The sequence below is a fragment of the Sparus aurata genome, chromosome 14 (assembly GCF_900880675.1).
Source record: "Sparus aurata chromosome 14, fSpaAur1.1, whole genome shotgun sequence".
NCBI classification, from domain to species: Eukaryota; Metazoa; Chordata; class Actinopteri; order Spariformes; family Sparidae; genus Sparus; species Sparus aurata.
Genome location: NC_044200.1, coordinates 16,775,450 through 16,803,263, shown reverse-complemented (window position 1 = coordinate 16,803,263; position 27,814 = coordinate 16,775,450). Strand labels below are relative to the sequence as shown.

The following is a 27,814-nucleotide window of genomic DNA, read 5'->3' as shown; positions in this document are numbered from 1 at the left end:
TGTTTTTTCTGGCAGTCTCGTAGCCGACACATGTAAACACGTGGATAGATCACAGGCGAACGGCGCTTTTCCTAATTGAGAAAAAGAAAGGGAAAAAAAAGGGAGCACGGGTGGCGGGTGCTTTTCTCTTACAAATCCCTCACAACGAGGCAACATTTCACGGTTTAATTGTTGTTGACACAGTTTTGATGCCGCGGAAATGGCCGCCGAATACATCGGCATTTCCAAAGCAAGCAATTTGCAGACAAACAGCGCTGTAATCAAAAAAACCCTGTCGGCTTTACAAACAAGTAGAGCAGATGACACCAGAAGGCCCCGCGCTTACGAGTCAAACAACCACTTTTCATATCGCCCACCGTCGCTGTCTTTCCCCGCGCCTTCTCTCTTCTGTCTCATCGGCTCGGAGAGGAGAAGCGATGAGAGAGCTCGGAGAGACGGGAGGACGATGGATCGCTTGTGACAAAAAAAGACAGAGAAAGGACGTGGATCTGTGAGACAAAGTCGTCTCACCGAGTCCATGAGTCGAGTGACAGGACAGACAGGGTTCTTAATTGCCTTTAGAGCATATTTCTCATCCAAAGCTCTGGTAATTGGACATGAACGTCGGTGATAAATTGCTCAGGGGGGCCATCTTTGATTCGGTGGCTCCCGACTGCTGCGTGGCACATGGAATTAAGATTGGCAAACCACGTGGGGGAGGGGTGTTTGCAAAAGTTTCTCTATTTTTTCTTTTTTTGTGTGTGTGTGTGTCTTACTTTAAATTCCAGAATCGCTTCACGACACCTTTTTTTTTTTTAACACCTTCATTTGAGTTTCATACCAGATAGGACACAAAGCTCCAGCAATGAATATTAATTCACGCCTCTGGTTCCCGACCGGGGTCATGCAAAAACCTCCTGTCATCTATCAACCGCGGAGAAGAGTCACGGAAAAAATAAAAGTCCTCCTGCCACTTCTAATTGAAAAACATGTCCTCGAGGTTGGAAAAGAAATAAAATAATCACAATTTGAATTTAAGTAGGTACATTTTCGTGTTGCTCCCACTCCTTTCAGTGCAGTTTGCAATAACAACCTCTGGTCACCTTCAGTGTTTAATTTCAAAAGGGAAAACAAACCAGGCTCTCCTTTTACCCTTGGCAGTTTTTGTTTTTTCCCTCCAAATTTCTTTCAGCTACCGGTCTTTAAATCGCACATCTTGTTCTCTCATTTGGTTAAAAAAAAGAAAGAAAAAAAGAAATCAGCACCAAAAGAGAGAAAGAGAACTTAATTTGTTTTTCTTGTTTTTCTTTTTCTTCTGTTTAAGCCTCCTCTCGTTGTATTAACCAGCCAGAAAGCACTTAGGTTACATTTCTCTAGATAGACAAAAAAAAAAAAAGAAATAAAAAAATCCAATCCCTTTCATTTAAACTGTTTTTGTACAAAGCAGTTCGTCGGCAGGCAATGACAAGTACTGCCAGGTAGCCTGCTACAATTTTTCACAAAAATCGAGTCCGTTTGAACTTGAATCCGTGCAGGTCCGTCGAGGGAGGACGCAGGAACGGTCGGCCTTCAGTGTCTCACTCTTACTGTATGTATAGTCTGCTTGCTTGTGTGGCTCCAGTTCTGCAGCCGTCCTAAACAAAGTAAATAAAGTTCTCCAATTTGCTGCTTTGAACCAAGTCGGTAATTTTGACGTCTACAGTACGGTGTAGATTGTGTGCTATGCCCCCCTCACTCCACCTGGTCCTTCCCACGCAATACTTCAGACCTTAGTGGCAGAAATTACACAATGTGTGTTTAAGATTGTCTTCTGCTAGCCCCGCAAAGCAAAGTACTTCAAATGGTCTCTTGCCGGTGCTCAGCCTGTCAATCACACGCTCAAACCAACACCACTCGTGTCAAGTTTTCTCAAGAACTTTAAGGTTATTTCCCCCCAAAGATTGCATTTCTTCCTTTATAGAAACAAAAAAAAACTTTTGAAAGTCCTCTAAAATTACTTTCTTTCAGTTAAATGTCGGCAGTCGGCCTCAACTTTTTGGGGTATTTTGCAATCCACAGGGTAGGATGTGTGCCATGCCCCCGTACTCCACCTGCCTCGTCCCAAACAGTGCTTGATATTTATTTTGATTTGTTTTGATAGAGACCCTAGCAGGTAAAAATTACATATTGTGTGTTTGAGATGGTCTTCTGCTGGACCACAAAGCAAAACACTTCAAATAGGCCTTAGCCACAGATTTTGGTATTGGTGTGTCTTTCAGTCCCTTGCCGTTGCTCAGCCTGTCAATCACACGCTTGAACCAACAACGCTCTTCTCAAGTTTTCTCAAGGACTTTTATGATATCTCCCCAAAGACCTCCTTTTTGTTCTTTTTTAAAAATAATTTTATGAAAACTTTCTTTTACTTTACTTTCTGTCCGATAAATGAAGGGCTGTCCTGGCTGCGCTGTATTTCGCAACGATGAGCGCCTTTGCTGTGCTAAATTGGCGGCTGATGTTCGTTCCATATGCTACGTAACATGGTGATTTGTTATGGTATGTGTAGCTCACTCGTCAACCCCGCTCTGAATCTTCCATCATGGGCAGAATTGCGTTATCTAATTGCCAGGCAGTGAATCCAGCGCGGTGTGTAAGCTGACTTTTAGACGTCTATTTTCGGAGACAGTCGCCGTGGCTGCCTCTCACGATGAGCTGTCATTCAACGTACTTTTGAACCGATAGATATCCGCCAAGGTTTAAAACATCTGCCGTATGTCACCCGACGTGAATGAAGCGTCGGCCTCACGCGTGCCAAAAATAACTCGAGTCGCAGAATCTGCCGGTTCTCTTTTCTATGCTGGTAAACACAACGTACGTATACGCGGGAGTCAGTTTTTCTTCAAGGTGACCCTGATGATGTGAGGCACTTATGAATACTGCAGTACGAGGCGGCATTGTTGTATTCTTTCGCCGCCGTATCCTCCACGGGTTCAACCGAGCGTGCACGGTTTCATGAAGCAAGCTTTAAACTGTATAAAAGTGACGATAACGAGGAGGCAGCGATGTGCTTCATGTCAGATTTGGCAAAGCTCGGTCGGCTCTATGTTTTTAAACAGTCATTTAACGTGGAACGGAGCATTTATTTATACGGCAGGAGGTGTTAAATGTTTATGAGCACTTCATTACAGCCCCCCCGAGTTTTCAACCGTACCGCGGCAGGATGCGACCGGCAAAGATCGTTGAAGACTATGACCCGGAAAACAAATCACAACCCGTGCTGCGGTATATTTAAACGCACGGCGAGCGAGAAGAAATCACAAGATGTACCTTACTACACTTTTAATGTGCAGCTGTAATGAGCAAACCCACTAAAGTAACGTTACTGTACACGCACATAAACTTCCAGCCGACGTAACATCCACATTTTAACTCCTCTACCTTAAAAGCAATGATCTAAATACACATAGTTCACGAGCTGACAGTGATGTTTCACTCTGCATATTTAAATCAACTTGGGGAATATAGAGCTTTGGCAAGTATTCGCTCGAGATCTGAAGACAAACTAGAAATATAAATGACTTCATTCCGTGTAAACAAGTTTGCCTTTTCTTTTAAACATCACCTTTGGTTGATCTCATTCCCCGAGAGTCATGTTTTATTTTGTTTCCTGGCACCGAGATCGCACAAACACATTTCAGACGTGCACTCTTCAAAAACACCCTCCATCCCCCCCCCGCCGAAAATGATCACCTCATGTAAATTCAGCAGTTTGCCCTTCTGCTCAACCCTCTATATTGAAAGTGAAAAGTGAAAGTAGTCTATTATACGCTTATTGTTTGGTCGAAGTAGATGATTAGAACTACTGCGAACTAGTGATAAATGTTTAAAGGTTTCAGAGGTGAAGGTTAAACTTTTTCAAAAACTGACACAGGCTTCTAAACATTATGTGCCAATTTCAGATTCTTTAAAAAAAACAACAAAAAAACCCCCAAAAAACAGGCCAAGCTTTTAGTCAAAGGCCTTCGTCAGAGTGTTTTGTTTTACAGGTAAAACAAAACCTTTTATCAGTGAAGAAGTACTCTCCTACTTTAGCGCAACTGCTTTGTTACAATCAAACTTGAATACTGATCAGAACTCAAAGACCTCGCTGTCGATCTGTACATTAACAATATTCCCCAGTTTTTAAAGCAAATAACGACAACAAAACACGTTTAGTTTGCTTATTTTTATTCAGCAGATTTTTAATAGAATGCAAAGGTCCATTATGTGGAAACAAATTCAAAAACACCGTTTCTGCTATGGCATACAGAGACAGAAAGAGAAGAGTCTGCCCGAGACAGGATCATAACCATTATTAGAATGTAAACTTTACAGAAGGAGATAGAGAGATGATAAAATGCCACGTGATGGCATCGATGTTTTTTTTTTTTTACTGGTCATAAAAGTGTGACATGGTGAATAAACGACAAAAACACTCCCCACAAAAACATCTGCAAATGTCATCATCACACAGATATACATCGAAAAAGACAAAAATAAACTCATCCTTTTTTTTTTTTCTTTTTTTTTGTCTGTGTGGCTCCACCTACAGTATTTCGCTAAAATAAATCCATTTACACTTTTCAACATATCCTCACATTTACATGAAATCTATAAGGGAAGCATTTGTTTGCAAAAAAAAAAAAAAAAAAAAAAAAATATCAAGCGTCTCCCCCAGAAACAACCAAGTCCCTTCCTGTACAGAGGAAAAAAAGCAGGGATTGGGCTATAGCATCAGAGAGCAGAAAGGATGATTGGCTGAAAACACGTACACATTATTAAGTATCATAATTATTATCATTCACACAGGAAGTCTGCTGAAAAGTTAACATGGCAAATAACAGATTGGCAATAGTGCAGGCTGCTTGAGCTGGCAGTGGCCCATCAGGAGAAAAAAAAAAAAAAAAGGATGAATAAAAAAGTGATTCTCAAATGATTTTTTTATTTTCTTATTGTTAGCATTTCTAGCATGCTCTATTTGGAGCGAGAGGGGCGAGCTTGAGGTGGGGGGGGGGGGGGGGGAAAGAAAAAGGATTAAGCAGAAGAAAAGTCAGGACCGGAGGGATGAAATGTCAAATATAAAGGAAAGTGAGTCAATGCTTGTCGTTAAGTTTTCTTTTATTTACTTTACGTTCTGTCCAATAGCTTCACTCGCCGTCCATGTTGGTCTTTGGAATGGTGTTGATAGGATGGTCGGTTTGTGTTTTTCTTCTTCTTCTTCTTTTGTTTTTTTATTTTTTAGCGCCTGTAACCAAACTCATCGGCGTCGTCTGCACGGAAGTCTCCGTAGCGCCAAATGTTGAGCTGTTGGAAAGACAGGAGACAGATTTTATTGTCCATAATGAAACAAATAACTAGATATGTTTCCCAATCGCTTTGAATGGGGGGGGGGACGACAATAACATCTCTAGTGCATTACATGTTAAATGGTCAAGAGAAAAAAGGGAGGGAGACGGAAAGTCATCATTGCACCGCGGAAAGAGAGAGAGATCACTGCTTTTACAGCCCGGTGTGAAGGCGACTGTGTCATCATCATCATCACCACCATTTTAATCCAACTCTTTGTGCTTGCCCATCCAAGCTGGAGGCCCCACAATGCCTCAGATACCACCCAGCCTATTACCTCTCCTATTCCATTACATTCACATTCCCGCGTCGCCTCATAAACCATCACATGGGTTACCCCGGCTAAATGCCGCCTTTATTACAATGCTGTTGGCAAAGTGTGTGTGTGTGTAGTTTGGATCAGCATCCAGTATGGCAATTGGTTATTTAAATGTGATGCAGTCTGAGGGGTGTGTATGTGTGTGTGTGTCTTTGTGTATGTATGAGGGTCTCCTGTGTGGGATGTTTCTTTTTTGGCTCTCGCAAAGCATGCGCGCTCAGCTGTTAATGCCGTGATTCATACCTAATTAGCGACTGTGCTAATTAGCACTAGTTATTAGGATGAATGAATGAATCAAGCCATTTGTACGCGTTGCCATTTCCCCGTCTCCCACCTCTTTTTTTTTTCTCTCCCCCTTTCCAACACCCTGAAAACAAGGTTGTAACTCCAATTATGATTGTTGAGTCAATACCACCTCTGACTGGCTCGGTGTCTGAGCGCGGCGTGTAACTACGGGGTAATAGCAGAAGAGCACAAGAGGGACGGCTTACGTTAGGATTTTGAGCCATCGTGCTTGACATTTACATGAGCAAAAAAAAGCCAAAACAAAATAGGATCTGATTGTTTGGAGCGTGTACGCAGGCTTGGCAGGGCTCTTGTGAAAGACGGCTTGGATATGAACAAAAACTTTCCTGTCAAAGTCTGAAGACAAAAACAAAAGAGATCCAGCAAACAAGGGTTTGACACTTAAGCTCAGGCTATTAGACAGTGACATCTATTGTTTTTTTCTTAGAGGATAAAGCGGGTGGTATTTCGATGTTTTTGTTATTGTCGAAATATCTCATGAAAAGACAAAAAACACCCATTTATTGATCCCATTCGCAATGATTTCTGCTTTCCTGGGCCTATTGTGGCACTAAGACCCAAGCCCAATGGTTCCTTTATGATTAACATCTTTAGGAACAGATAATAAAGCTATAGTTTTCTTAGACTTTTTTTTATATGTTTTTACATGTTTTTAATAGACTAATAAACTTTACCCAAATCAGGAGTTTATACAGCATTTGTTTTTAATAATAGCTCAGGCTATTCACCAATGACATATTTTGCTGCTAACAGCTGCTGATATTCTATATTTTTTACAGTTAAATGTCCCATGAAACGACCAAAAACACCAATATAGCCTGACTTTTTAAAAACACGTGACAAAAATGAAGTTTTATTTAACGGCGCAATATGTAAGAAATGCCCACCACAAACTGGCTAGAGGGAAGCTGACGGTTGGGCTAATTTTTAGTAGGTAGCTCTGCAGCACAGTACATAGATGTCTTCAACATTATGTCAAGTGTTATTTCTTCATATTGTGTTGATAATTGCAGTAAGTTTTTAAAAATTCTTACATATTCCACCTTTAAATAAGCCAAATGATGTCTAAAGAGAGCTGGATGTTGCAGTCTATAGGAAACGCCAGTCAAACAGGAATGAATACAACATTCACTGGGGACTATTTTCAGCGATGGATTTGGCACTAACGAGTATTTGTGATTGACACACTTGTTGATTCGTTAATTCGTCGACTCGTTGATGTTTTGTAACAGTGTTCGGAAAACAATGGAGCTAAATGAAAGCGAGGAATGAGCTATATCAAGCTTCGACTACACACTGGGATCAATTCAATGTTTGTTTAGTTTTGTTTTCATGGGATTTGTTGACAATAAGAAAAATGTATCCTTTAAACATGGCCCCGCTTTTTGTATAATGAAAATGACTAAATTCTTAATGACCCACATTATTAGATTCTTTCATGTGTTTGGTTTTTTAAATTCCATTATTTGCTGCCAGTTTCGCTCCGGCCAGACGGTTTTCTGGGCTTGAATAAAGTCATTTTCACTGGACAGTGTTGTGTTGGATCCCTGTGACTCGACTTATTGCGTCAAAAAAAATAATAAATAAAGCGGGCTCCCTGTGTGTTATATGGTGCTTTGTATTCACTCTCCATTTTCTCCCTTCTCTCTTTTTCTATCCCCCACTGTACACTTTTGCACACATCCCCTCCCCCCCTTTTTCACAGTATGGACCTGCACAGACTGTGGGCAGCAATCCATATGGGACAATGGTGACTGCCAATGTAATGTGTCACATCTTGAGAGAGAGTGAAAGAGAGGGAAGCCGCAAAAGAGAAAAGACGCTTTCTCCCTGGTAGTTGGTGTAGAAAAGTAATTAGTGTTGTAATGTATTCTTGTTTTGGCGATATTAGATTTCTCAGTGAGAGGCAGACAAACTAAAAATTGTAAAGAGGAGGCGGCGAGGGAGGAGCTGATGAAAAGAGAGAGGGGAAGACAATGAGTCGGGGACTGCCGGGTCTGGATGACTTACCCTGGCACTCTTGGCAGATTCTTGACTGTTCAGGTACTCTGTCACCTAGAGGCAAAAAGAGAAGAGCCATTAGCATATCACATCACTGCGTCACACACGGGATTTGAGAGGATTAAGGTGATTCAATGCATCCTTTCAACCTCCTCTGCCCCTCCAGACATTTCTTTTACCTGCTTACATGGAAATTCACAAGTTTTGTGGTTTTTTTGGACTAAGTTCACTTTTTTTTGTTTCTCCACTTGCTCACCCTCGCAGCAACACTAAATTTGTGAAAGAACACTGTGTTCTCTGAAGATCAACGGGATTCAAGATAACACACACGGACGCGTGGTGCTTATGTCACTGCAGGGGATGTGGAACACGAAAAAAACATGTGAAGGAAGCATACGGAGTGCGGTACGCCACATTATGGTTCGCCGTTTGGGGTCAGTGCTTTATCCGCCGCGTGCAGGGGCATCACTTCGCGCTTCATGCTACAGCTCACACTAGCGAAGCCACTCCAGCTGAGAGGTTCTCATGGCCCCTCGTGTCTGCTAGCCCCGGGGCCAACACCTCGCCAGTTTGTAGCAGCAATTTATAATCAAGTGCATTCACAGGACGCCTTAAGGGAGCCACTAGCTAAAAAGGGAATGAGCCCCAACTTCCGCCTGTGTTGATGGAAAAAAATTAGAGCGATGGTAAACAGTCACGTTGAACAGTTTGTCAAAGGGCTTTACATAGATGAGTACCATTTTTTTTAATGAATGGTATAGATGGTTGCCGATAATTTCCTTTTATAACTGCAGCCTTTCTAAATTGAAACCACCTTTGGACTTCTACAGCTGTGGCCTTACACGATTGGTTAAGGGCTGCGACTAATGAAACTTTCAGAACTGATTAACACAGACTGCTTTCTCGATTTGTCAATTAATCTGCCCGAAGTTAATAAAAAAAAACGCCTCTTTCGATTTACCACAGCCCGAGGTGACACCTTTAACTCACTGATACGCCAAGACTCAAACATGATCAATTTGCAAATGTATGAAACAAAGAGCAGAAAACTCTGAACATCTGAGATGTACCAGCGGGAAACAATTAATCTATCGGGAAGATGGTTGAGGATTATTTTTCTATCATTTCAAAAATTGGACTTTGAAAAAAATTGAACTTAATGTTTTACATGCACAAGAACATATAAAACGCACTAAAGGAAAGGAAATGATAAACTAACTATAATTGTATGATGTAGTAACTGAGTGACAACATCTATCTAATATTTCCTTATGTTGATCAAGTACAAAAGTAAAATCCTGCACACATTGAAATAAAACTGCAATCAAGAGACAAATAAGATTACAAGCAAAACTTTCTGATAAAGAAACTAATAGACAGTGGTAAACGCAGGAGTTTTTAATCTTAGTCACACTGCGCTGCCTCTGTACGCATCTATCACATGTCTAAAAATGTGATGCGTGGTACACATGCAGTTGTTTGATTTGCTTGACGCAAACAACTGGACATACTCAATATGGATGTATAGAGAGGATATAAAAGAGTTGGAGGGGGGGGAGAGAGAGAGGAGGGAAGCCAACGTGCAGAGTTGAGCATATTGACTGCTTCTGCTAGAACAGCCACTTAGCCTCATTGAATGAACCAGTGATGAGTCATAGGGCAGGGGAGGGAGGGGAGGGAGGGGAGGGAGGGGGGGAGGGAGCAGAGAGAGTGTGAGAGGCGGTGTTTGGATAGATGGGTACAGCGTAAGTGGATGTATAGACCTTGGAAAACTCAACGGGCAGACCAAATCTGAGTGGAGCTGGAGTGAGAACAGACTGATCAAGCTCTGCACGAGGCCTTCGCACACACACACACACACAGTTCACCTCACCTCCACCATGTTTAACCCCGCACACCCATACCATTCACATCCTGTCTGCACAAGGTGGAAATAAGGTTCTGTAAGTGAGTGTTGTGCGGCTAACACTTGAGTAAATTCTGCTGGATTTGGATTAGCGGAATAGATTTAAAACGGGGGAAATGTTCGCAATGGCGGTAAAAAAATAAAAACAAGTTGAAGACAAAGCACAAAGAAGGCTAAACTCGAAAGGAGGAGAAAGTGAAGAAGGGTCATTGTGTTCTCGTAATGGATTCATTGTGCGCCGTGTTTTGTAGCTTATTATAGTAGCAGATGAGCTGGCTTTCACACTCAGACGCACACAAACACACATACACACACACCAGAAACAAGGATGCCAGATGTTAAAACTGTCGAGTGTGGATGGGGCTCTGGAGTTTAATTGCTTTGCTAGCTCGTGCACGTAGGTTGATTTGATAGCTCCGCTGCACATGGCACCGCCAAGATAACAGACCCGCAGCTGGATGGTACAGCCACTCTGTCTGAGGCGGTGCACGTGCGAGCGTGTGGCTGAGGGGGGAAAGTGCAGTGGCTGCACAAGTCATCCATCAAAGCCAACTAAAGGAGAGATTTTTTTGGAAGGCGTCGGGATATGGCATCTCAGTCCCATCAGGCAGATGTCACCATATGGAGGAACCAGCCGACGATATTTCACCGACACAAAAGGCCAGTGATGCCATTTGGGCTTTGGAGGGGGACCTATCAGTGCCTGTAGCAGTTTTAGCTGTCTTTGCTAGTGCTGCATTTGGAAAAGCTCGAGGAAGACTAAAATGATGTGGAGGAGGGGGTTTCAAAGTGGCTCGAGCGATATTTGAGCAGAAAATTACATTTGTTGCGAACCTGAGCTCGACTTTAAAAGGGAAATAAAAAAATATATCCAGTCTTCACTTTTGCCAAACTCGACACAGCTGAGCGCCTCCATCCAAATGCAAAGCATTCTGTGAAAGATACCAAGTCAAGAGCACTACAGCACAATATGCACAGATGATACGCTGCCATATTGGAACTATCACGGTGAGCCTCTTTGTACTCTGGTCGGGAGGGGGCCTTTTCCCCGGCTCGCCCTCGTCTTTCACCGTTCTGCTCACTTCAGCTCGGTGTGACACAACAGCCAATCAGTGTGCAGCTGAACACCGATGATGACTGCCTACGGATTTCTGAACAGCTCCGCGTATCCTGTACCGGATCCCTCTTTCACAGCTTTTCTATTGGCTCCAGGGGGGAGGCATAATGGCTCATTTGCGACAAAAACAGAGGCAAAAAACTCATGTGGAGACTTCAAGTGGCAAAAGGAAAGGAATGTTTCTTGGGAAACAAGTACGATGTTAAATACGGGATGGAAAAAAGAGGGATGATGTGTGTTGCAGGAGTGTTAAGACAAAAATAAATAACGTTCAAGCAAAGGAGAAAGGCCAACAAGGATGGTGCTTGGAGCCGATTATGTGGAGGAGGAGTTGAATATGAAACACACCAAGAAGACGATAATGAATAAGGGGACAAGGAAAAGAAAATGCCATGTTTGGAGGGAGTTTGGGCGGCAGAAGGCAGCGGGTGACCGCGTGCTCGTCTGGATGACCCTACAGAGCTCCCATATGCCAGACAGATGCCATGTTTGGTAAGCAGTAGCCATGGACACTGGCAGAAGCAGAGAATATGCTGTTGGGCGAAGGAGGAAGCTGCATGTGGTGTGATTAGCATCCATTTAAACTCCACTCAGAGTCTGCAACGTGCAACGAAACAACTATCAGAGAGTTCACCGATTACAGAAGTCAATTTATTATAATTTCACGCCGACAGATCACGTTTGTGTGAATTTATCGGAGCATACTGAGAAAATAACTATCTGATACTCCAGGCACATTCAGGGAAAAACAAAGATATACAACTTCTGTCTGAGTCAATTTTATCGCATGCAGGTAAACTTTCTAGTTGGAGACTTGGAAGACTTCGTGTACGTGTGATGCTTTTCATAAGATGAACGACAGGTGGTGCGGGTCTGGTGTTTTGGCACTGGTCGGTGTGTCTGCCTGGCTGTGAATCTGTCTGCCTGAAGGCGAGAGAGTGAGACCGTGCATTTCCCAAGGATGGCCGGCACATGTCATGCCCAGGTGGCGTTCTGGTAAGCATGGTGCGAAAGTGACGGATCTGAGCGAGAGCTAACGTGGCAGCTTTCTGACAGGTTGTGCGCGTCTGGTGCGTAGGTGCGCTGCCTTTTTTTCCCCCTTATTTTTTCATTTCACAGTGCGCGAAAAAAAATTGCGAAGTGAAACCAGATTTCGGATGGAGTACACATCAAAAAGCAAGTGACTAATCAAAGTTTGAGCACTGGGTGGGCTCTCTTGGTCCTCTGATGCCGAGATGGGATGTCAGGCGACGTAAAACCACTCGAGTGGAAAGGGAACAATGAGGCTTGTCCTCCACGCATGTTGAGCTTTTCTCATTAACAGCAATGACTATCAGACGCACAGCCTCCCAGTCACACAACCACAAAAAGAAAGCGAAAATTCCACCAACTCTCTTTTGTTTCTGCATTCGTCTTGTTTTCTGTACTGCTCTCTCAATCCAAATGACATCTTGTTTCTCCCTCCGCCTGCCATCACCGTCTCCTTTTGACTCCACTGAAAGCAGATAACTGCGCAAGACAGGTTGTCGTCGGAGTATTTGCCGAAACATAATGGCTTTTATGTCTGTAACTCACACTGTTTCGAGTTGAGTGTACTTGGCTGAGCTACGGATCGTGGTCCTAAGAGATGTATCTCATTCAACATGTCAGTGCATGAATACTGCATGGCTGGTGGAGAGGAGGCCATGGTTTTGGGAAAGTCTCTTCAAAATGTTCGTGTACAAGTGGTCTGATAGGGAAAGGCTCATCACATGAGCGCCTTAGCAAACCTGGGAAGGAAAGGATCGTTGTGTGTAAGCGTGCAAAATAAAGTTAAGTGTGTTTGAGATAATGTAGGATGAAAAGTATGACATTGCCTTTGCTCATTTTACGGATGTAAAACGAACACATGTCCAAAAATGTGAAAATCCAGGAATAAACCTAACAAGGCTGAAAATCTAATTAAATCTAACAGAAATGTGTGAAAATCATCACAAATTCGTGTTTCTTTTTATTTACTTGTATAATCAGCAGCTGATTTGCATGTGCTCCCAATTTTTTCTCTTCACTTCAATTACTTGAAGCATTTTCTGAGTCCTCAATGATGCAAGAGAACCTTGTTTACTGTAAACTGCAGCAATCACTGTCTGCCTTTTGCATGAAACAACTTTTGGACAACAATTTGAGTTCAAATCGGTTCAAACCAATTTGTTCCTTTCATAAAAGATGTGGGTGTTTTTATTGAAATCTGTTTAAAAAATTTAAAAGACGAGCTTACGTGTACATCATGTGTGTGAGTGTCATTGTCCCTATCGGAGGTAAACTGGGATTGCGCCATGTTGCATGCTGGTTCCCCCCAGCATGGCTGTCGGAGGAGATCAGGCGCTCTGGCAGAACATGGCATGACAAGCCCACCAGCATGGGTTCATGGAGTTAAGGAGGATGCACACATGTGAAACATGTGCACACGCACACACAATAAATGGGAGGGCTAACAACAGATATCACAGAGAACATTCTCCAGTGCTCTCCCAGGGGCACTGGTAAGAAAACAAGTCTTACATAAACCACTAATGTATCATAGAAGTACATCACAAACACACACGCACGCACACACACACACTTTTATATAGGCTGTGTCAAGAGTTTGCCCTTCTTTTTCTCCAATATCTTTTTTTCTCTCTCCCGCGAGGTCACACAACTCAAAATAATCTAAGTTTGAACAACATGGTGTCTCTGCTCCCTTCCTGACTGTTCTCCACTCACCCCCAGGGTGTGTGTGAGAGGGAGGGTATAATGTGTGACTGTGTGTGTGTGTGTACATCCACAGAAGATGGAATGGCATTTGGGAAGTGGCGCGTGTCAGCTAGGACATGTCAAAGGGGCCCTCAGAGCAGTGGCAGCAGGGGAGGCAACTGCCTGTGCAAGTCTGTGTGTGTGTGTGAGAGAGTGTGTGAGTGTGAGTGTGTGTGAGTGTGTGTGTGCAGTCAATAACAGGGGAGCAGAAAATGTCCATTAAAAGGCTCCATCTCTAACTCTACTTGTAAATTAGGTATTGAGCCACTGGTGGGGAGCGGTCATGCTGTCACACTCCCATGAAGCTCAGTGTGTGTGTGTGTGTTTATATGCACCCTGTGGTGGGTTTTTGTGGGATGAGGTAGAGGGTTCTTGATGGGGTGTGACAGGCGTCGGGGTTGAACAGGGAGGGCAGCAAAGTCAGTCAATTGGTGGTCAGAATTCTGCTTAAAGCCATTTATAAATGACATGGTGAGGAATATTTTGGGTTGGGATCATGCCGATATTTGCTGGCTCTGCTCGGAGGCAAACACAAACCTCTTGTCGGTGTTGCTCTTTTACACACTGTTATTCTTGAGGGTGTCCTCTCACGTATTGTCTCATTTCTCGCTCTCTACATTTCAAAATAAATAGTTGAAAGCGAATGTGTGCCAAAGCTCATGAGGGACCCGCACACATGTTCCATGTCCGTCCTCCCTGCTTGGGGACAGCTCATAAGCAACAACAGTGGTGCTACAACATGATGTGTTGTTTGCCCACAAGGCCTCATTTTGTTAGAAGTGAACCTTCTGTATTGAAACACTGACACTCCCACGAGGCTCATCTTTGGAGTCCGAACCACTGGCTTACCAGTGTGACAGCATCCAACTGCATCCCATTAGCCACCTAACTTTAAAATATGTGTACCGTACAGCGCTACTGCACACTGATAAATGGAACAACCCATCCCTGGAGGCATCCTGTGTATGTGTGCAGCCCTCCTTCCTGGTTTCCTGTATGGATTCCCATCACACAGCTGAAGGTGAAACTACACCATTTCATCTTCATCTCCAGCTTCAACCCTCATTAACACAATTACTGCGCAACGTAGCCGCTGCAGTATCAACTACACACGGGGGTCTCCAACTGCAAGCTGTAAGAAAACTACACTACCCATGAGGATGCTTCTGTGAAAAGAATAAAAAAACAAAAACCTGCATCTCATGTGAGCCACCACTTAAAAGCTGCCCTTCTGGCCCGTCAAAGCTACTTGAAAGTCCTCTGCTCGACATTCATCCATGAAAAGCGAGGCCTCGCTGCGATATACAGCAACAATACAGGCAAAGAAGATAAAAGGAAGAAATAAAACTACATTTCCCAGGAGGCAGCTGGGTAATTAAAGATTCCAGGACTCTCATCTGCAGCTTTCTCTCTCAGGGAACCTCACAGCTGTTTTCCCCATAGCCTTCTGCTGAAACACACGCTCAAAGACACACTGTTAACATTTTAATAAAGATCTTTACAAACATTTGTGTGAGGTGTGTGAATTCTTTTATGACTTTATTTCTTCAGCAGGAGACGAGAAGGAAATCGGGCTTAGGTCGATACAGCGGGCCCTATTCCTGGTCGTGATTGATAATAATTGTGCCGGCGAGGGAGTGACAGAGACTTCGGTGTTTGTAATTGACTTGTAATTAGCAAACAGGAGATTATTAGCTTGTAACGCTAATGCACTTCGGGGGCTAGCTACGATGTCAGTTAGCAGAGGTGACTTGGCGAGACCGCTCTACCCCGGTGGCCTGCCAGAGTCAGAATCAGTCATGTTGTTTGGCGGCGGTGGCTGACAGAAAACACTGGTGGGAAGCAGCCGAGCACAAAGGATAGTGCTTCTAACCACACAGCCATCTTCCAATTGAGCTGTCATGACAGACTCATTTCAGCTACATCTGCGGTCACAAAGTATCACCCTGGGTGTGTACTTGTGTGGTGGTCAAAGATAGCAGCTGCAGGCACTTGTTACTTGTGGACCCAATCAGGTAGAAAAAAAAAATTTCTAGTGTATCTATTTATATGTTGAGCACTCTGCCTTCTTCACCTTCTCTTTCAAATATTAGCCTTCAGAAACACACACACACACACACACACACACACACACAGTATGCCTTCACAGAAAATTTGAAAAGACAGGCATTACTATCAACGCGCGGTTGGTTCACAGGGCAGAGCTGGCTGATGCAAGGTGCAAATGATTGCCGATAACAGCGTTTTAAATCACAGCTCATTATGAGGCCAACGGCAGGTCTGATCTGAGTGCCTCTCCACTTGAATTCTTTGGGATTATTGTTCATCGTGACCGAAAGACAAAAATGCAAATTGAGCAGTCACACACACACACACACACACACACACACACAGTGTGCCGCCTCCCCTACCGCTGCCTTTAGGAAGTGCTAGAGCTCAGTTTGAAGAACATGAATAGGAAAGGTAAAACAAAACAAAAAAAGGCAGGGAGAGGATGACAGCTGTATGAGTGAGTGAATGTCTGAGTGGAGAGAAAAGTAATAATGACAAGTAGGGTTGAAGCTGCGGGAGTGATGTGCAGAAGGCGGAGAAACGGAGAGTACAGAGGCAAGTAAACAAGAAAGAGGTGATGAAGAGGAGAGCGTTGGACAGATAAGAGGCGATAGGACCGGGAGATGGAAATAATGGTAGAAATCAGACTCTGAAAAATGAGCGGAGAGAGACATTCAGAGGGATGGAGGAAGAGCAAAAGTGCTTTAGTGAGTGAGTATGTGCCAGTGTGGCAACTTGCCATTCTAGCAGTGGATGGTTGATGGTGCCAGGACAATTTAAGGATGGCTTAGTATATCTACTGTGCCTGGAGGTGGAGAAGTCAGTGTGTGAGTCTTGAGAGGTCTGAGGAGGAAAGAAGAACTCCGAATGTGGTGTAAAAAAAAGACTACAGCTTGTTTGGAATCCAATAGAAGGTTTTACATTTCAAATCTGGCAAAAATTCATAACTTTTTGGTTGCCAAAGCTGGCAGAAATGCCATATGTTGTTGGCTGGTTACAACTGGAGTGGTAATATGTCAATACAAGTATCCTTAAATTATAAGATATACTTGGAGTTTTGATTATGTTTTCACTTCTCTTCTCTCTGGGCGAGATAATCTCAGCACTCTCCATGTGCATGCTGATGCCCTATTGATTAAATTCAACACTTACTTTCATTCTCGGGATTTGAGATGGAGAAAATCAATGCCCTCTTATTCACGCATTTGCTAGATTTGATACTGAGGGGAAGAAATACCGATCTTTTTCCCCCCCAATTTAAGAACAGGAGCTGCCAACTGGGGCAATCAGAGCAAATGACATGGTTGACACTGCTCTAAATCTGGCTGCCATTACCGTTTAGCTTTGCTAAAAGCTTTTTTTTCTTTTCTTTTCACCAACATGATGATAGCATGTACCTGACAATCGGCAGAGTAGAGCAGTGCCGAGCCTCAGGGACTGACAGGATGAAACATGATCATGCACTCTCTTTTGTTACAAGTTGATTTGCACAGAAATCAAGCCTCTTCCTCGAGCTCTGTATCTGAATTTAAAATGCCCGAGTGGTGACACATAAAGAGGAAGAGCAGACAGAGGAACAAAGATATTGGTAATGTGATTCTGTAAAACAGAAAAACACAGTAGAGAAAGAAGAAAACTAAAAAGCTCCAGGTTAGATTTGAAAACAGCGCAAGTAATAACTGGCCCATAATGCCTGATAAACTGTAGCTACTGTATATTATGTAATATTGTAGTTTATAATGTCCCTTCTGCTATCTAAGCTTTGCAGATGATAAATCAATGATATCACTCACAGATGAGGATCTAAATATCATAAACACTTGTGCAATTGGATTTCACATGATATGACAGATGCATGGCAGATTAAACTTTATACTATGACATTAAATCTGCCCGACTGTCGGTTATGCGTCTGAACACCCGGTATGTGTAATGAATCTACAGACATACAGTAACTATATGGGTGCTCTGATTCTGTGTTTTTGGGTCAATACATTCTATAGGACAAAGAGGTTATTTGTACTTTAATCCCACGCTGTGTTGTTCACTCACACATCTGGGTCACCCTCTAAGTTTCCCCTCACTAAGTACAGTAGGCTACATCAATCATAATTTGGCTTACTGGTTTTCCAGCCGCCTCCTGCTTCCTCTGTTCCGGCCTCCCTCTTAATATCCCACTCCCGTCCAATCAGATAACGACAGCTGGCAGGCATATGATCCATCTTTTCGCCTACACTTCCACAATGACTGCTTATCCCATACTATGATACTGCTGTATAGCCGCGACAGTAGCCAACCATATGGTGCACATAGTGGGCATTGGTGGATGTAGGGCTTAAGGCAGAAAAGCACTCAAAAAAAGAAATAAAATCTCCCAAATGGACTAATATCCCTCTCTGCTTTTCCTCTCTTGGGACAATGCCATCCTCAAAGACTGGTGTTAACCTTAACCTTATGACTGACTATTGACAGTCACTGAAGAGCCAGTGAACATTACAGCCCATCTGTTACAAAATGCTTAGCACTATAGTACAGATCACAATGACCATGTTCCAATCCCCCCAGAATGGATAATGAATAAAGAATAGAGCTAAAATGGAGAAGATAGGAAGGACAAAAGTCACTTTTACAAGGAGGCTGATAGGTTGGAGGAGCGAGAAGAGAGAAAGAGCTTGGGGTGAGCCTGCTAGGATACTGCACTGTCATGGGGAACTTTCTATAAAAGAGGGGGAAGAATAGGGGCAAGGATCCAGAGGTCAACAAAAGGTTGCACTTTAACATTTCTTGACAGTTCTGCCCTCGAAAGACAACATTTTCTGTTGTCACACTCAGCAGCTGCAGTGCTGCTCATGAATCTTTGAGCCAGAGATGCCTCTTGCTAACAAATGACTCTGATCCATTCGGGCTGGCAGCCTGGCGCCATTTCTATCTGCTTTTACATCTCAATTAGAGACTGAGTGAATGAATGGCCTCAGCCTGTGTTGCTGGTCTTTCATATTTTTAGTGCAGCAACTCAGTTAATCTTCCTATTATTCCCTTTATTAACCTTTTGTCTTGTTTTTTTTAAAATTTCAATGTCTGATAAAGGTCAAAAAGTCAAAGAAATTTAATTTGTGAGAGAAAGGATGTCAAATTTTAGATTTTTTTTTTTTTAATTTAGCTTAAAAAGTCATTAAAATGTTTAATTGATTACCAACATAGTGACAGTACCAAGTTAAAAATGTTGTATGATCTCCAATAAAACCTTTCAGACCAGAAAATAAATCATTTAAAAATCACTGTTGGATATAATCCACCTTATACTTGGTGAACTTGAATCAGCATCGAGCTCTGCAATTTAGTACCCGTATACTGCATAGAATAAGCCTACACATTCCATGAATCTGGAGCACATTAACTCTATTTCAAGGTTTGAAAAGTGGCCTAATCACACTTCAGCGCGTTCAGCTTTAAGCTGAAGCAGACTCGATGGCTGGAATCATCAACAAGAATTGCTTTAGAGATAACTTTAACACTCACTCTAAGCACAGTGGCAACACTGCTGCTTGTAAAGCTTTCTCCAGATCAAAATATTCCTCTGCAGACGCGAGGAACAAGCGGATGCTTGAGACGCAGCTGGTGAATACTAAAGAGAAACCGTTCGAGCCAACAAAACCTACATCTGTGCGGTCTATAAGCCTATTAAGGGTATGGCAAGAAGGTTTTAATCACTGTCCGTTGGCTATAGGGTCCATTACCCAGAGACTGCATTAAGGTCCTCGGCCACTCTTAAGAGGTCAAAGGTCAAAATGCTCTTACAATGATGCACAGTGCTTTATTGACCGAACTGGAGGCGCAAAGTGCTTTTATCGGTGTGGTTTAGTGTGTACAAAAATGAGCTTCCTCGTGCAAGGGAATAAATCGTGGGAAATAATGTCTCTACAAATGTGTTCTTCCCACCGAGGCCTCTCTACACTCTGATTATGTTCGGGAATTACACTTGTGTGGACATATTTCTCCATTGCTTTGTGCGTTTCAGTTTTTAAATAAAGAGCAGAGTGACTAATATCAGGGTTGTGTGGAAGCAGTAATTGCAGCAGGAATAAATATCCCCCATTTTTCTTTATCTTTCACATACAGAGCGGCTTTGAGTCTGCTGGGATGAATTAGTATAATGAGACGAAGAGTAAATGAGCGACGCTTCATGGTTTGACAAAATGGCCACCAAATTGTAGAGTAGCATAAGCGTATGTTGTGTGGTTGAAGATTGACAAGCAAGGAGAGGTATTATGTCTTTTGCGCCACAGTGTTAGTACATTAGAATACCTAGAGGCGGTCCGTGTAATGCTAGCTTCCATTTTTCAAAAAGAATCTATAAATGACAAATGCAGAGGAAATGAGTAGGTAGATGCATGCTAACATAGAAATGTGGCAATTATCGGACTGTCATAAAGCCATAGGCGGTAGATGGACCTTTTAACATTAAATAATACACAAGGGGTCCATTTGCCATTAAGAATGCGAAACATTTACCGTGTGCTTAGAGTTAAGTAGCACCTGCTACCGTTTGATCAACAGGCACCATTGTCTGTTTAGAACAGTGGTGGCACAAATAGCTATTGATCCATACTGTGCATCGAGCTGCTGAATAACAAGCGGTAGGTAGAGATAAGTATTTTCTAAGATTGATATTTGGATTTGCTGTTTGGCACTACAGTAAAATTCCAGCTTGGAAATCAATAAGAAATGTACTTAAACTGATATTATGACTCTTTAACCGACCTGTTTCCACAAATTAATTCTTTCACACTTCCCTTCAAAAGCGACTGGAATTAAAAACTACAATTCACATCTCAACCCAGGTACGAACAACAAATCACTGTCAGTCAGCATTATACTTTCTTGATCCAGTTTTGAGTGATATATTCAGCCACGACTGCCTCAGTGAGACCAGACAGTGTCATGGACTTGGACAGAGAAAGTTGTTTACAGATCTATTATGCTTTTTTTCTTTTCCTTTTGTTTTACATATGTTCTTCTGCATGTAAAAGCTCTTGAAAGTTAAAAAGGTCAAAGTCTGCACAAACAGAAGCTCCTCTCTCCCACAGAAAACACTGCTCTCGAAACGCCTCATCAGAAGCCCCATCCTCAAATTCCGTGACTTTGTGACATCATGCTATGTCACGTAGTCACAGAAACGGTTAGTTTGGCACCTGAGAATTGATTTAGTACAACTGCTCTGTTGTTTTTAGTGACGTTGGGTCAGGCATGTGTGAGCTGACCAATCAGAGGAGACTGGGTAGTAGTAACCCAAACCTGAAAATTAGTACAATATGTCTTCCTTTAAAAACAACCAAGCAGCTATAACAGGCTTCAAGATCTACCGTTTTAGGTCTTAAGAAAACTGAATTTCATGATTTCACTTCACTTACCATCTTCTGCAGGTGCTTCTCCTTGCGAACGTCTACCATCACCAGGCCCTCCTTGACCAGACCGAGACCCACGTCATCCTTGGTGTCCCCAAACTGTATTGTGACGAGTGGGCAGGTGGGGCCCTGGTACTCCACGTTCAACAGGCACTGGGTGTTCTGGATGTCCTTCACAATGCAGTCCACCACGTCCGCACGGGCATCCTCCTGAAGAGGCACGGGTTGATAAGGGAGGGAGAGAGAGGGGGTGAGGAGGAAGACAGGAAATGGGGCAGTAATGGATGGTGAGATCGAAGAAAGAACAAGATTGAGGAGATAATGGGGGAGAAAGGAAAGGGAGGGAAAAAAGGTGATAGGGATTATTAATATGTTGCTACTGATGGTTGCTAAACATATATGCATACACATACATATATGTCAAGAGGCTGATAAATACACCCCATCTTTGCATTCCTCTCCTCAAATTATTCACCGATCGATCGCAGTTACATGATCACTCACACAGTAATCTGTCAGTCATGTAGCAAAGCAATAATCAATTCAACCAGTTCAAGAGATTCTCATTTGACTGAACTATCTAATGGTCTGACTGTCATCCACCCTCCTCCTCCTTCACCCTTCCCCTTACTTCTCCTTTCTTCTCATTCTTCAGTTAGTTACCTCACTCTCTCTCATTCCTAACCTTCTCGAATGCGAAAGGGCAGCGTTTGATTGAACACACGGTGGAGAAAGGAGGTGGAACAGCTGCAATACAATCCTGACCTTACGTCCTCCCAGCAGTCAGGTCGAAAAAAGGAGGAGAAAAAAAAAGAAAAGGTAGCTGCATCTTGAGAGGTAGGGAGACACTTAAAAACAAAAAAAATAAAATCAGTCCCTGGCCATCATCCATCCCTCCCCTACACCATCCATCTCTTCGCTTCCCTTCTTTCTCGCCCTGGTCTTGTCTCCATGGCAACCCCCTTCGAGCTAGCCGCCCTTGGGTATGTGCGTGTCTGAGCGTGTGCGTGTGCGAGTCTGTGTGGGCAGGGAAGCTTGTTCAAGGCACAAAACTAAGGGCCTTTTTTGTCCCCGTGCTCCCCCTGGTCAACTTGTCACAGGCGCTGCAGGGGAGCTCAGGGCGAGAGAGAGAGGGGAGAGAACGAGAGAGAGAGAGTGTGTGTGTGTATGTGTGTGACAGTGAGAGTGAGAGAAAGGAAGGGGGTAAGAGAAGGTGGTGGAGAGATGAGACAGAAAGGCAGGGAGAGAGTATTACAGAACAAGAATGCCTTGACACTCGTGTGGGGGCAATACAAAATTAATGAGAGCCTTCTAGTGACCCTTTGCTTGTCTACCATATGTGCTGAACAGACCTGGTTCAATGTGTTAAGAACACGATGAAATATCTGCGTTTTGCTTACAGTAAGGCAATAAAGTTGGCTGTGCAGCGAAGTATTTAATTGCTGACTTTAAACACTACTTTTAAAATAAAAAATACATGTATATGGTCTTTTTTGGAATATGAATATTTTACTACAAAAACCTTTTTTTCCCAATTTAAGAGTATGAGCCAAAACTTCTGAAATGTGCATAAATGTTAATTTTGTCTTAACCACACAGGAACTTTGCCTACATAGAATACTGTCTGATATGAGAGAACTAGCATGATTAAATCAAGATTTTAACATTTCAGTAATCAATACTGTATGCTACAGACACATTTAAGAGGTCATACTCAAGACAAAATTACATTTGGTCAATAATATGTCAATTAGGGATGCAACAATAATGTGGAAAACACTCAGGATAAGTTGATTGTGTATAATTTCCATTATCTGAACAACTGTGATTCATGATTATTGTGAAAATCCTCACAAAAGACGTGTATAAAAGTGACTAGTTTGCTGATGTAAAGTTCTTTAAGCATATTTTGATGATTATAGGGGAAATATTGTGAATCGCAATTATTTTGGCTGTCATGGCATAAACGTTTCAAATCATCCCATGCCTAATATAAATAAAAATATGTTAATAGACACTACTATGAAAATGTCAGGATGGATGTGTCAAAAGGTGTTTTAAAGCCTTTACTTCAGCCAAATGGTAACAAGTAACCCCCTGCTGCCAGTGAACTTTTAACATGACCCATAATAAGTAATGCAATTAGGTAAAAAGGAATTGACACCTAACAAACACCTGGTGCAACCTTTTCATTTTCAATTGTCAACAAACCACTACCATGAGGGGAAGCGGGCATCAGGTGGCTCAACTTTTTGTGTGGCTTGTGTTTTTGTTTGTTTTTTTTCCAAGAATTTAATTTGTTGTTTACCGTTTTTTACAGGTGCACTTTTGGCATATACTACTTCCTTTAATTAGCTGTCCAGGCATTGTAAAGCGGTGGCAGAGTGCTGACAGCTTTGAGTTCACAACAGCTGCAATAAAACCGGATTAAATAGTGTTAAACACGTGGTAGCAGTTGTTGCTCTGTTGCAGATGTGATGGAGATAACATGTACAGTTTCTTCTACACGCATTTATTTTTTAGGATAGTGATTTTTTATTCTTTTTTTTTTTTTTAAGATATGGAACATTTACAAAAAACTGCACTGAAAAGCAGCAGAATGATTTCGTCCCACTGGCAGGATGTTGGTGTTTACCACTCACTATGAAGCCAAAGGAACTTGCGACGACAGACATTTTATGCAGGGCATCAGGTGGCAGGTTAGCGAGACAAAGCAACAACCTTTTCCGATGTGCAGCAGCAAAGGCGCAGTGCAAGTGGGGCACCGTGCTGTCAGCATGAGTGACACAGTAAAAAGCTTCAGAGGAAGCAGACAGAAAAAAAAAAACATGAGAGCAAAAGCGAGAGGAAAACAGAAGGAATCAGGAAAAAGGGTTAGAGGGATGCAGCATGACAGGGAGAGTGAGAATGACTGAGAGAATGAGAGTGTAAGGTGCCTGGCAGCTTCCAACATGTGGTAAAGCTGCGTGTCTGTGTGTCTCTGTCTGTGTGTGTGTGACTGGGGGCTGTAAAGTGTAGGTGATGCTTCTGTTTTCCTGGGTTGGACCAACAGATGGGCCACTTCATCCTTCAGGAGAGACTGACTCATGAGACAGGTGACAGCATTTGTTTAGGCACTACCAGCTCTGTCCTAGAGAATGGGCCAAAGTGCTGTAACATTTATACACTGCGCATTGCATTAACTATACCTGACATCATGTTTTCAAACAGAAGAAAATAAACATTACAATATTTAAGAAACTCATGTATGCAGCCGTGTTGAGCCGATGACATGACGGCCCAAGATTGCTGGTTGTCATAGAAACGCAACATGCTCTGCAGCTGGAAGGTGACAAAAAAATTCCTGTGAAGTGGTGGCATGGTTCTAAACCATTCTGGGAACCACTGCTAGACACAGAATACACTAAAACAAACACTTAAAATGAAAAAATCTGTAAGTATAATGCTGTTAATCCAACAGCACCACAGACTGCAGCCTCTAAACTAAATATAAGACTGTGTCAACACATGTCCAAACCATTTATCAACAGCAATTGAACATTATAACCTTAATCAAGGTTTACTGTAGAACTATTGTATTAAACTACATTAGCTTTAGTAAGATTTATCAATAGACTGTTTGTTTGTTGCGATCTATTAGATTAGATATATTAGATTGTTTATTTAGCTGCCAATGTCCGTTCCTGTTATTCATAAGGAACATATGACATTACAAACCTGCAGATGCTCTGCATCTTATCTATGTTAAGTGGAACAAATCTGCTTTATTAAACCAACACGCTCTCAAACACACACACACACACGCACACAAAACCAATTAATGATGGAGCTTAGGTATTGTGCCAATCAGGCACATACCAAAAGAAAACATGTTTTTATCTGCACAAACTATTCAGGGTGCTGCCGACTCAGGAGGCTACCAATGAGTTGACCCCACCTGACACACAGAAAACGCAGTGACTCGCATGAGCGCAAGCACGCATACACAAGTGGTCACCGGAGGTTGAGTAAACACACTCGGATGTAAACAAGAAGATTAGGGCTGCAGAAAAAACAGTAACTGCTGCTCGCCTATCAGATGGACGTTTATATGCACAGACACATGCACATAAAGTATCTGGATGGTTTGTATTCATCTTTAGAGTGTGTGGGCTGTAAAAGAAATATAGTTTACGTTATCAAATAGTTCCTAAAAAATTCATGTATATCTGCTACTATGTCAATTACCCTCTAATTTATTGCAGCCAAGTAAATCAATGGCTTAATGTTTGTCATTGCTCTGTCTTTCTCTGTTCCGCATGCATTATGTATGAGCATAATTTTCACTGGAACTTGCTTGGAATGAAAACTCGACCCCGTCTGTCAGTTACAGACTTATCACCTCATGCGATAAGTGAAACTCAAACAGTTTTTATGTCTTGCCAGAAAAGTCAACTTTCAAAAGCTGGCAGAAAATGAGACTGAAGATATCGCTAAAGTTAATTTTGAGGCTCTCCGCTGTGACACATATCTCTAACTCTGCACGTGTGCAACCCCCTTCCGTGCACTTACGTCCTGTGGGATCTGGATGAAGGCGAAGGCGTACTCGGTGGCCTGTGCTGGCAGGTTCCTGGTGCTGAAGGCTGGGGGGATGGCAGCCAGGCGAGTGGACGGCACAACTTCTCTCTGAGGGAGGATGAACGGAGGACAGAAATCAGACCCAATATAGGACATTTTCCCAGACAGTCTTCATGTTTTTTTATCTTTGCAACCACAAAAAGACACAGTGACATTTGTTTCTTTTTGATTATCAATTAAAAAGTCTGAATGTTGTAGTGTGTTTGTGACTATCCAAGCAGACATGACAGAGACATCATTTTAAATAAAGGAAGCCAGCAGAGAATAAGGCAGAAAATGTCTGGCTTGTTCAGTCATGATAAGGATACATTAAACAAGGTTGTTGAAAGCTTATGATGAAAGTTTACTTTCGGAATATTCCACACTACAGAGTCCGTCTCTCTCAAATCAAACGCCTCTCCAAGTGAAGGACATCCTCAAACAAAATGCAGCAAGTACTCAGGCTGCAAGTCCATTCTATTCCCTGTAATGTATTTCTATTTTTCCTCGATTCTGAATCAATTCTCAAATCTGGATGGCACTTTAACGGTAACAGTTTACACCTGGTCATGAGGGACAGATGCCATTTTGTAGCTTAAGGGCCGCATGCTTGGCTATGTCACCTTAACAATCATTTCACAGCTGTTTCTCCAGCAGTACTGAGGCCCCTTTCACTAAGCCCCATCTGCTCTTTAACTCAGCTAAAAGCCAAGAGTAAAGATGACAATAGGCATCAATCTGATAGTCTCCAGACTCTTGTCAGATTAGAAATACACAGCAAGACCAGTAAAATGTAGCAAAGGCAACACTGCTTGCCAGTGTGTACTGGGACAGAACGAGGTAGGGTTTTACTGCTACATTTTATCTCCTCATAGGGATCAGAGATGTGTTTTCCTGCTCTGACAACCTCATAATAAAAACAAAAAATGGTGCGGCAGCTAGCATTTTATTTCATTATTGACAAATCCAGAGATTTTTTAATAAAACCTAGCAAAAGTAATCGTCAAAAAAATTGTCATCAATTTCCTAGAGCCAAGAGTGAGATCTTCAAGTTGCTTCTTTTGTACAAAACCAAGACTCATTTACTTTTTTATAAATGACAAATACAACCTACAAATCCTTATATTCAAGAAGATGGATACATTATGGCTTTTTTGCTTGAAAAATGACTGAAGCAATAAATCCATCATCAAAAGTTTTGTAATAAAACTTCTTTCGATTTACTGATCAAACAAAAACATTTAAAAGTTGCAGCTCTAAACAAAGTAGTGCTGATTGCAAGTTCTGCTCTCTAGTTTGGCTGCGTTCCCAAATTTAAACAAAATACACAGTGTTATGTCTGAAAAGTATCTCTCACATTTCACAGATACGAGGCAATAAAGTTGAAGCTTCCTGACAGGTATAAAGCCAACGTGAGCATTGACCAATCAGTCATCGTGCACGGGCTGCCTCAAGGGAGAAACGCGCTGACGGAAAGTCAGACAAATACGGCCGTTAGAAGTGGGGAGTTAATTTAATGACCTCCATATCTTAGGTTAATGTGTTCATTGGACTGTACAGTCTAGACAGACAATACCTTGAACATTTATTATGGCCTTGAACGTTAAGATTTATCAGCGCCATATTAGATTTTGACGGCACTGTAAATGTGGGCTTTTAAAAATGAAAGACAAAAGTGTTCTGTGGTGTTTGCTAATGACCACATAATAATTCAGGTACTGACCTGTACTTGAGACAGGTGGCAATATGGCCGTCTAATAGCTGTGTCACACAGGCATGAAATCAGGGCCTGTAAGTGACTCGACCAGAACTGACGCAAAAACTACAAAGGGTGAGGTAAGATATCATTTCAATTTTTTTTGTGTGTGTATGCCAGGTCGGCCTCGGAGAATCACACTTTCAGCAACATGCCAGGACGCATCGCATCTGCCAGCCAAACCTCGAGCCGTACCTCACCCCCCCCCGCGCGTGCTCTAAGGTCAGTCACACACTGTGCC

The 27,814-nt window shown here is 42.4% G+C and overlaps 1 protein-coding gene across 1 annotated transcript in view; it reads right to left on the bottom strand.

The window, feature by feature from the left end:
* Positions 1 to 4,165: 4,165 nt before the first annotated feature.
* snd1 (staphylococcal nuclease and tudor domain containing 1) overlaps positions 4,166 to 27,814 on the bottom strand; it is a 174,651-nt gene continuing 151,002 nt past the window's right edge. Inside the window, exons 21-24 of the mRNA XM_030439353.1 lie at positions 25,773 to 25,886; positions 21,228 to 21,431; positions 7,976 to 8,020; positions 4,166 to 5,298 (exon numbers count right to left, since the gene is read on the bottom strand). Coding sequence (XP_030295213.1) covers positions 5,233 to 5,298; positions 7,976 to 8,020; positions 21,228 to 21,431; positions 25,773 to 25,886 — 429 coding nt within the window. The 3' untranslated portion in view covers positions 4,166 to 5,232. The remainder of the gene's footprint in view (positions 5,299 to 7,975; positions 8,021 to 21,227; positions 21,432 to 25,772; positions 25,887 to 27,814) is intronic.